General features: G+C 42.3%; 1 protein-coding gene across 3 annotated transcripts in view; it reads right to left on the reverse strand.

Annotated features, from left to right (window-relative positions):
* Positions 1–698: 698 nt before the first annotated feature.
* The window catches only part of TRAPPC2 (trafficking protein particle complex 2), a 17031-nt gene continuing 7700 nt past the window's right edge, over positions 699–10029 (reverse strand). For all 3 annotated transcript variants that reach the window (XM_011957841.1, XM_011957842.1, XM_011957839.1), the window contains 4 exons: positions 6869–6980; positions 3224–3368; positions 2398–2483; positions 699–897 (listed from right to left, as the gene is read on the reverse strand). In XM_011957841.1, the coding sequence (XP_011813231.1) occupies positions 799–897; positions 2398–2483; positions 3224–3368; positions 6869–6961 (423 nt within the window). In that variant the 5' untranslated portion in view covers positions 6962–6980 and the 3' untranslated portion in view covers positions 699–798. The remainder of the gene's footprint in view (positions 898–2397; positions 2484–3223; positions 3369–6868; positions 6981–10029) is intronic.

The following is a 10029-nucleotide window of genomic DNA, read 5'->3' on the forward strand; positions in this document are numbered from 1 at the left end:
GATCAACTGAGGTCAGGAGTTCGAAACCAGCCTGGCCAAAATGGTGAAACCCCGTCTCTACTAAAAACACAAAAATTAGCCAGGCGTGGTGGTGCACGCCTGTAATCCCAGCTATTCGGGAGGCTGAAGAAGGAGAATTGGTTGAACCTGGGAGGTGGAGGTTGCAGTGAGCCAAGATTGTGCCACTGCACTCCAGCCTGTACAACAAGAGCGAGACTCCATCTCATAAAAAAAAAAAAAAACCCATAAAAAACCAAAAAGCTTATTTCATGGCCAGGCGTGGTGGCTCACACCTGTAATCCCAGCACTTGCTGAGATGGATGGATCATGAGGTCAGGGGTTCAGGACCAGCCTGACCAATATGGTGAAACCCCGTCTCTACTAAAAATACAAAAATTAGCTGGGTGTGGTGGCACGCACCTGTAGTCCCAGCTAGTCAGAGGCTGAGGCAGGAGAATTGCCTGAACCTGGGAGGCGGAGGTTGCAGTGAGCCAAGATTGCGCCACTGCACTCCAGTCTGGCAACAGAGCAAGACTCCGTCTCAAAAAAAAAAAAAACATGATTATTGATAATGAGCTCTTTATAAATAACACTGTTCACAAGGAAATACCAATTGATCTATTGATATGTGACATGAGACAGAATGTACTATTTTTAAATATAAAAGGAATTTCATTAGGTTTAGATAAGCTGAGAATACACAAGTTTTCCAGGCTATTTAATCAAGTAACTTACAATGTACACATTCCTGAGTATACACCATTGTGGTGACATCATTTATTTTGGAATTTTCTGCATTCAGCTTAAAAGGTGTTTCTTCCCAAGAAACTGAACTTTTCTGTCAAATGCACTTGATCGAATAGGAGAATTGGGTTCATAAAATGGATTCATTGAAAACTAGGAAAGAAGAAAGTATTAGTGAAGCAAAAAAGCTGACAAATCATAAGTCTCTGAAAGGAAATCATTTTAAAGTTTTAAATTAAAAACCAAAGACATTCAAAAGTCTAAAGACCACATTTTTAAGTTTTACTGAAAATGCTGCATTGTTAAATACTAACATCCTCTTAAGGAAATTTTTATTTTGGTGTTTTGGTTTTGAGAAGTATCTGGGGCAAAACTAATGGCAGTATGATAAATGTTGCCTGTGTCAGTTAACTTTCAGGATTTACCCTGTGTGTGAAATACTCATATTCATTATAAATAAATGGATTAATCTGTATGGCCCTTTGGCTACATAAAACAAAGTCTGCCATGTGCTCAGAGTTCAGAAAAAGCTACTCTTATATGGTAATCTTTTAACAATCAGATTTTTAATACTCTCCTTTAACACAAGACTGCTAAATGATGAGCTTCTCAAAGTAATTAGTGTATCATAACACGAGAGAAAATCATTAAATGGAATCGCTAATGAGGAAAGGTATTGCTGATTTTTATACCTTAATCACTTGACATTGTTCATCTTTATAAGACTAAATATTACTTACTACCTCTGACTAGGAATACTGTTAAATTGTATTACTGTGCTGACATGCAAGAGATTATGTCCAAATACAGAACTTATTTAAATTATTTAAAAATATACGGGCCAGGGATAGTGGCTCACGCTTGTAATCCCAGCACTTTGGGAGGGCAAGGCGGGTGGATCACTTGAGGTCAGGAGTTCGAGACCAGCCTGGCCAACATGGCAAAACCTCGTCTCTACTAGAAACAGAAAAATTAGCTGGGTGTGGTGGTGCACACCTGTAGTCTCAGCTACTCGGGAGGCTGAGGCAGGAGAATCACTTGAACCCGGGAGGCAGAGGTTGCAGTGAGCTGAGATCATGTCACTGCATTCCAGCCTGGGTGACAAAGCAAGACTCTGTCTCCAAAACAAAACAAAACAACACACTGTTATCACTGCAGTGTAACCATGACGTCGTATTATTTTTTTTCAAAATCAAGAAATGCAAGTGGCACCATTCTCCTTGAGTGGGCTATTTGATCATATAAAAATCACTTCCTGCCAGTTTATGATCTGTATTAATTGCACTGTAACTTATTTGTAAAGTCGATGGAAACGTTTTAAATTATGAAGTAATTTTCCCTTATATAGGCTGCTTCCTTGCTGTCTTTAGGGATCCCTAATAAAATCAGCTATGAGCACTAAGAGGTGAAGAATGAAACCAATTTACCTTCACAATCATCTAAAGATAACTACCATGAGTTGTGTTCCTAAATACATATTCACCTGCCTGTGAAGACTTACCTGCAGAGGGAGTTGCCAGAGATAGTTCTGATGGAGGAAAGCTAGTCTGAAAGGTACACTGCAGCCTAAGGGAGTTACTTCGATAGGCCACTTTCCTGACAAAGGTCAAATCCTTTCTCATCAGATTTTAAAAATTATAGAACATACCATACCTTTATATATAAATCATAAACATCAGTAAAGAAGTTCTTTATTCCATCTTCTTGTCTTATGTCATGAAGCATAATAAACCTCATATGTGAAATAATTAAGGCACAATCTTTCTTAGAAATTAAAAGCAAAAAACAACCAGTTCGTTGATATAATATTCTTCAAATTAGTCACATGCAGTGTATTTGTGATGGAAAAGTTGAATATATAAACTGGGTTTAAAATTAGCTTAGTTTTATCATAAAGAGAACATAAGCAGGCCGGGCACGGTGGCTCAAGCCTGTAATCCCAGCACTTTGGGAGGCCGAGACGGGCGGATCACGAGGTCAGGAGATTGAGACCATCTTGGCTAACATGGTGAAACCCCGTCTCTACTAAAAATACAAAAAAACTAGCCGGGCGAGGTGGCGGCGCCTGTAGTCCCAACTACTCGGGAGGCTGAGGCAAGAGAATGGCGGGAACCCGGGAGGCGGAGCTTGCAGTGAGCTGAGATCCGGCCACTGCACTCCAGCCTGGGCGACAGAGCAAGACTCCGTCTCAAAAAAAAAAAAAAAGAGAACATAAGCTTTCAAAGTTAGAAAATAACTATAAAATAAAGTAAAATAACCTTGATAGGGTCCAGATAAACTTTGTGTATGAGACTTAGTTTTAAAATTAGCTATTAAAATGTTCTTCCCCCCTAAAAAAAGAAAAGTAGCCCCATAAATGGAAAGTTACATTTTCACCTGACCGTGATGTCTACAGACTCAGAGCCTGGCATCTATGTTCCATGTTCTTCTGGTTTGTGAACCCAAACTTTAGTTATCTTTACTAAGAAGGTAAGGATATGCCCCGCAGTGACAAATGCTGACACAAACCACTCGTTGAACTTGTCCACAGTTTTCAAGTACATGTTGTTTGACAGCCACATGTTCTCATCTACGAGGTCGAGAGCAGCATGAGCTATGAACTGGTTCAGATGACGATGGTCATCCTAGATGACAGTGTGAGCAACCACAGATTAACATTTCCATATGACGTCAAGAATGCTGACATTTCATTCTGTAAATTCTATAGATGGTTTTCTTGTGGGGAAAAAAGTTTGCTTTTATACTTTGTTATTGTCATGAGACTTACAAAAGATGTGTTTTCACATTATATTCTATTTTTAAATTTGATATCTAAATCTCAAAGAACAGCAACAGCCAATTAGTAAATGAAATGTGTATACAGATGATTTATACAAAATCATTTATTGAAAATCCTTTTCACAGAAATTTTTTCTCATGTTTCAAGAAGGAAGTTACCAAATTCTGTAACCATTTAAACATGTAAAAAAAAGAATACTATGTTTAAAAACAACAAAAAACAAGATCCTGTGGAGAAGAGGTGCCATTCACACCAGGCTCAAGGTCTGGGAGGAAACTGAGAGGGCCGGGATTCCTGCACAGTGGCACCAGGTAAGCAGGAGAGATAGTTGAAATGGCGCTTATAACGACCTGCCAGAGGCCTCTTTCCAGTGCATGGAGCTTACATGGCAGCGGGACCTAGAAGTAATGGGAGGTGATGCTCAGCCCCAGCTGTGAGCAGTCGCCTGTGTCAACAGCAGGACACAGTCCTGTCAGAGCTGGGAGTGTCCTTTTCCTGGGCTGAAATGGTTTAAGTAAACAGAAGGTGGGACTGTCTGACCATAATGTGAAGAGGGAATTCACAACTTGGAATGCAGTCTTACGCCGATGTAATTCTTTGAAAATACATTTTTTGGCCAGGTATGGTGGCTTATGCTTGTAATCCTAGTACTTTGGGAGGCCAAGGCAGGTGGATCACCTGAGGTCAGGAGTTCGAGACCAGCCTGGCCAGTATGGTGAAATCCCGTCTCTACTAATACAAAAATTGGCCGGGTGTGGTGGTGCAGGCCTGTAATCCCAGCTACTCGGGAGGCTGAGGCAGGAGAATCGCTTGAACCCAGGAGGTGGAGGCTGCAGTGAGCCGAGAGCACGCCATTGCGCTCCAGCCTGGGGGACAAGAGCAAAACTCCATCTCAAAAAAACCCAAACAAACCATTTTTCAGAGAATACCTCTGTTATGGGTTGAAGTGTTTCCTCTCCAAAATTCCTTTGTTGAAGTCCTAAGCAACAGTACCTCAGAATGTGGCCTTATTTGGAAAGAGGGTTGTTGCAGATGTGGTTAGCTAAGATGAGGTCACATTGCACTAGGGTGGGTCCCTAATCCAATGGACTGGTGTATTTAGAAAAAGGGAACATTTAGAGATGCACACAGGGAGAAAAATGCCACATGAAGACTGGAGTTACGCTGCCACAAGCCAAGGAACTCCCAGAAGCTGGGAGAGAGGCCTGGACAGACCCTTGTCTTAGTGCCTTCATAGGGAGCATGGCCCCACTGAAACCTTGATTTCAGACGGTGGCCCTCAGAACTGAGACAATAAATTTCTGCTGTCCTAAGCCACTCAGTTTTTCGTACTTTGTTACAACAGCCACAGGAAACCAAGACAGCTTCCTTGCCAAGGAGGCTGTTCTCATGCCTGGGCTGGAGGAGGGCCCAGGAATCCCATGCATAGTTAAAGTATGTCTTACTTCACTCATGTTGCCATGACAAAGCTAAGTGAATCCTTAGAGAAATGGATGTTTTTATGTCTGGCTCACAGCAGTGTTTTCTTTTACAATGATGATCAATCCTGAAGAATTAGGAGCAAACTGAAAACGCTTTAAGAAAGTGAGTGGTAGCAGGAGAAAGAACTAAAATCAAGTTATGCAACAGAGTATTTTTATGTGTGCTTTGTCCAACACAAGGCCAGTGGAGTGCACAGAAATTACATACAAGTAGCTGCATCCCACAGAGCAATACTGGTACAGAGATATCTCAAAACAAGTTTTAATGAGTAGTGTTCTCATAATATGAGAAAATAATGTCACAACACCACCTTGTAGAGAATCTCTTAAACAAATGCCTATCTTATTTTGGTGGCAAGGCCCAAATAGTTGAAAAATATCATATATTATGCATTACAATTAACTTAAAACATCAGTTCCTTAAAGGACATTAAAGCCAATTTTTGGAGGTTGGGAGAAACATAGCAAACTTGTCAGCAATTTATTAGAAACAGAAATTGGAAAGAACTGGGCTCTTCTCATATCAAAACTCTACAGGTCTGGGCCAGGTGTGGTGGCTCATATCTGTAATCCCAGCACTTTGGGAGGCCGAGGGCAGGCAGACCACCTGAGGTCAGGAGTTCAAGACCAGCCTGGGCGGCTGGGCGCGGTGGCTCAAGCCTGTAATCCCAGCACTTTGGGAGGCCAAGACGGGCGGATCACGAGGTCAGGAGATCGAGACCATCCTGGCTAACACGGTGAAACCCCGTCTCTACTAAAAATACAAAAAACTAGCCGGGCAAGGTGGCAGGCGCCTGTAGTCCCAGCAACTCGGGAGGCTGAGGCAGGAGAATGGCGTAAACCCGGGAGGCGGAGCTTGCAGTGAGCTGAGATCCGGCCACTGCACTCCAGCCTGGGCGACAGAGCAAGACTCCGTCTCAAAAAAAAAAAAAAAAAAAGACCAGCCTGGGCAACATGGCGAAACCCTGTCTCTACTAAAAATACAAAAATTAGCCTGGCATGGTGGTGCACACCTGTAATCCCAGCTACTTGGGAGGCTGAGACAGGAGAATTGCTTGAACCCAGGAGGCGGAGGTTGCAGTGAGCTGAGATTGTGTCACTGCACTTCAGTCTGGGTAACAGAGCAAGGCTCTGTCTCAAAAATAAATAAATAAATAAATAAGATCCAAATGGTTTTATTTTAAGCATTTGGGATGGTAATCTTTCTTAAAATATATGGTCCATTTTCCTTGTCTCCAAAGAAAAAAAAAAATATATCTACAGGTCTGAATGGCAACATGTTCTCAAGCCAAGCTTGGTTTTTGGAACCATTCTTGACAAGAAAGTTGGATGTTACCACCTCTGGTGCTGCTTTTGAGCTTCCTGTGTACAGCCAAGGTGTCACTGGGGAGGGGAGTATGCAGGCTCAACCTAGCCAGGAAGTGCTGCAGAATGCCCCTGAAGTGAGGTGCTGCAGACCCACTGGCAGCAGGAAGACAGGGAAGTAAGGGGCTTTTCTAACTCGGTAGGTCCTGATGAAAAACGTGATTCATGAAAACAGCCTGGACTTTCATGGCATTTCAAGGCAGCAATCCGCTACAGGTGAACTATGTTTTTATGTGCTTAAGCAGCAGCAATTCATGGTGGGTGACATAGTGAACTGAGTATCATGGGAACGCCAGAGCGTCATGCTAGTCTGTGCTGAATTAAAGGATGAATAAACAACTCCAAGGACATTCCCTGGCTGGCTTCTATCAGTCTGTGGGACTCTAGAGCAAGCCTCATTTAATTGTGGTGGATTTCAGTTACCTTATCTGTCCAGATCTTACAGTTCTAAAATAGTATTATACCATATCATTACAATAGCATAAAAATTCTTACGTACTTTGGATTCTGCCTTCCCAGCTGGCAAAAACTCCATTTCAAAAACTGGATTATCATGGTGGCCAACAATTACAAAGTAGAAGCTCCCAGACATGGTCTTCAATATATGGCTCCTAATTAAGTGAAAAATGGTATTTTTAGTAGTCAATCTTCAAATTAAAAAATGACTAATGGGAAGTGTAGAATTCCTTTTTTAACTTAAACCTGGCATTGTAGAGGAAGATGCTACTAAGCTTGGCACAGTTTCCAGTATACTAGTGAAGATATGTAGCTTCTGGAATAAACAAATTATATGTCTGTGATATGTCCCGTAGAATCTAATGTATTTTCATAAGGAAACTGGAAGACCTCTAACATGAAATCACTAAGACAACATTCTCATGATCTGAAAGTATGGCTCATTCAGCTCAAGGGGCCCTGAGTGTCTGGTAGAGTAAGCCAGGCTTTACTTGGACTGGACCAGTTAGTAGCAGCACGGACACCCAGAAAGATTAACAGAAGGTGGTGGTAAGTCAAGGACAATACAGAGTAGTGGGAAGACCAACGAAGTAATTAGCTTGCCTTAGAAATTTCCAGGAAGCATCCGTTGGGGGAAACTAAAACCAACTCTACCTCATGTCACTTACCTAGAAAGGAGAGACACTGTAGCACTGATCCACATACTGCGTGTGCTGTATTTGTCTTCTTTCTACTTGAAGTATGCGTGCTATAAATCTAAGTCTTTGCAAATCTAAGGGTCTATGATGTGCCTCTTTATACACCAATTTATAAGAAAGGAAGAGTTTTGTATTCTAGAAAAGATGGAAGAAATAATCCATAAAGGAAGACATTCTGAGGCACTGAGAGATCTTGGAACTAAGTTTAACACGTTGGGCAGGGTGCAGTGGCTCACACCTGTAATCCCAGCACTTTGGAGGGCTGAGGTGGGCAGATTGCTTCAGCCCAGGAGTTCAAGACCAGCCTGGGCAACTTGGTGAAACCCCATCTCTACATGAAATACAAAAATTAGCCAGGCATGGTGGTATGTGCCTATAGTTCCAGCTATTCAGGAGGCTGACGCAGGAGGATCACCTGAGCCCACCGAGGTCAAGGCTGCAGTGAACCGAGATCGCAACACTGCACTCCAGCCTAAGTGACAAAATGAGACCCTGTCTCAAAACAAAACAAAAAAACAAAAAACAAAAAACAAAAACAAAAAAGTTCAACAGATTGGCAAAAGAAATAAAACTACGAGAAACTGGGGAAAAAAAATAAGTGATTCCATGGCTTTTAGCACAGATAATTGAAATCTAGATGAATGATGGATGGGTGGGGGCATGGATGGATTTACCCCAAGGTAACCCCATGGTGTGTATTTTTAACACAAGGACTTTGGAGTCAAACAAAGTTAGGTTCAGGTCTAGCTCTGCTGCTTACTGGCAATGTGACCACAGGCAGTCCTTAATTTCCTAATGTCAGTTTTCTCATCTGTAAAATAGTGATAACACTGTAGCACCTTATGGTGCACTTATGAGGATCACAGAATCTAATAATGCATGTAAAGCACCTGGCACAGTGTCTGACTCACAGTACCTGCTCAATTAATGTTATCTAGAATAACATGGAAGACTGTATGCACACTGGGATGTGGTGACTAGTAACTTCTCAACACGGAGTGGAAATCAAGTAAACCGGGAGTTACAGTCAGTCTCCTGGAACATACATCTGAGGTGTGTTAGAAGCCAAGACTTATCAAGCCTCATTGGGCCTTCTGCTGATTCACACAGAACACACAATGAAATCAGAAGAAATCTGATACGTACTTGCTAATGAATGACACATTTTATAAAGGAAATGAAGGCACAGCTGGCACTTTTAACTCTAGAATTGGAAGGCCATAACTGGGGAAGAAAAGGCAGATCAGAGACTCTTGGCATGATGAAGTAGGATTTAAAATGCTATCTGGGGCAGGGGTGGAGGGGTTGGGGACTATAGACTGCAGGCCAAATCTAACCTTGCCCATCGTTTTGCGACCATCTAAGGCTGCTCTCACACTTCAATGGCAGAGTTAAGCACCTGTGACACAGACCAGCTGTCCCACAAAGCCAACAATATTTACTATCTGGCCCTTTAAAGAAAATGTTTGCCCGTTTTAGGGGTAAGATGAGAAAAAGGTCCAAACAGAAAAAATGGATAATAAAGACAAGCTGGAATGATAAAAAAGCTATGCAAAACTAGAAGAACTGGCAATAATTCTCCAAAGTGAAAGGAAGAAGGAGGGAATTGAAATTTGAACAAAGTAAACAATGATATCATGAATTCTTCCTGGACTAGATTTCAGAGCTGGAGTCTGCCAAGGGAAGGGCTTCTTACTTTCTTCAGCACATTTAAGCAGCAGCAAAAACAAAACAAAACATAAGGAAATATATGTACATATATGTATAAGCAAGATAACATGCATCCCCACACTCACCCCTATATGGAAAGCCACAAATGGTCAAGCAGCATGGCACTAAGTCAGCAGACAGAAAGGGAACTCAAAGACCGACTGCATGAGGATGCTGTTACCAACTACCCAGCTGCACAGAAGATGAGACAGAGCTTTCTTTATATACATTCCGTGCTTGATTTCAGCTGCCAATTATTTGATTTTGTAAACAGCTGAAAACGCAAGAAGGGCTGTAGCTTTTCATTCACTTCCGCCAAGAAAAAAAATGACAGGTGAAGTGGAAGAACTGAATGCACCCTGGCAGAAAATGACCCCATTATATCGGGAGGGGAACAGCTGCAATCACTTAGCAAATACTTGAGGGTATCCAGCAAAGGTAAGACATACACTAGGATTCTGTGCTGTCCAATCTATGGAACTTTGTGCGAGGACGGAAATGTTCTACACCCCTGCTGTCCAATATGGGAGCTAGTGTGCATTACAAATGTGGCTAGTGTGGGCCAGGCATGGTGGCTCACGCCTGTAATCCCAGCACTTTGGGAGGCCGAGGCGGGAGGATCACAAGGTTAGGAGATCGAGACCATCCTGGCTAACACAGTGAAACCCCATCTATATTAAAAATACAAAAAATTAGCTGGGTGTTGTGGCGGGCGCCTGTAGTCCCAGCTACTCAGGAGGCTGAGGCAGGAGAATGGCATGATCCCAGGAGGTGGAGCTTGCAGTGAGCTGAGATC

Source organism: Colobus angolensis, unplaced genomic scaffold (genome assembly GCF_000951035.1).
Source record: "Colobus angolensis palliatus isolate OR3802 unplaced genomic scaffold, Cang.pa_1.0 Scaffold450, whole genome shotgun sequence".
NCBI lineage: Eukaryota > Metazoa > Chordata > Mammalia > Primates > Cercopithecidae > Colobus > Colobus angolensis.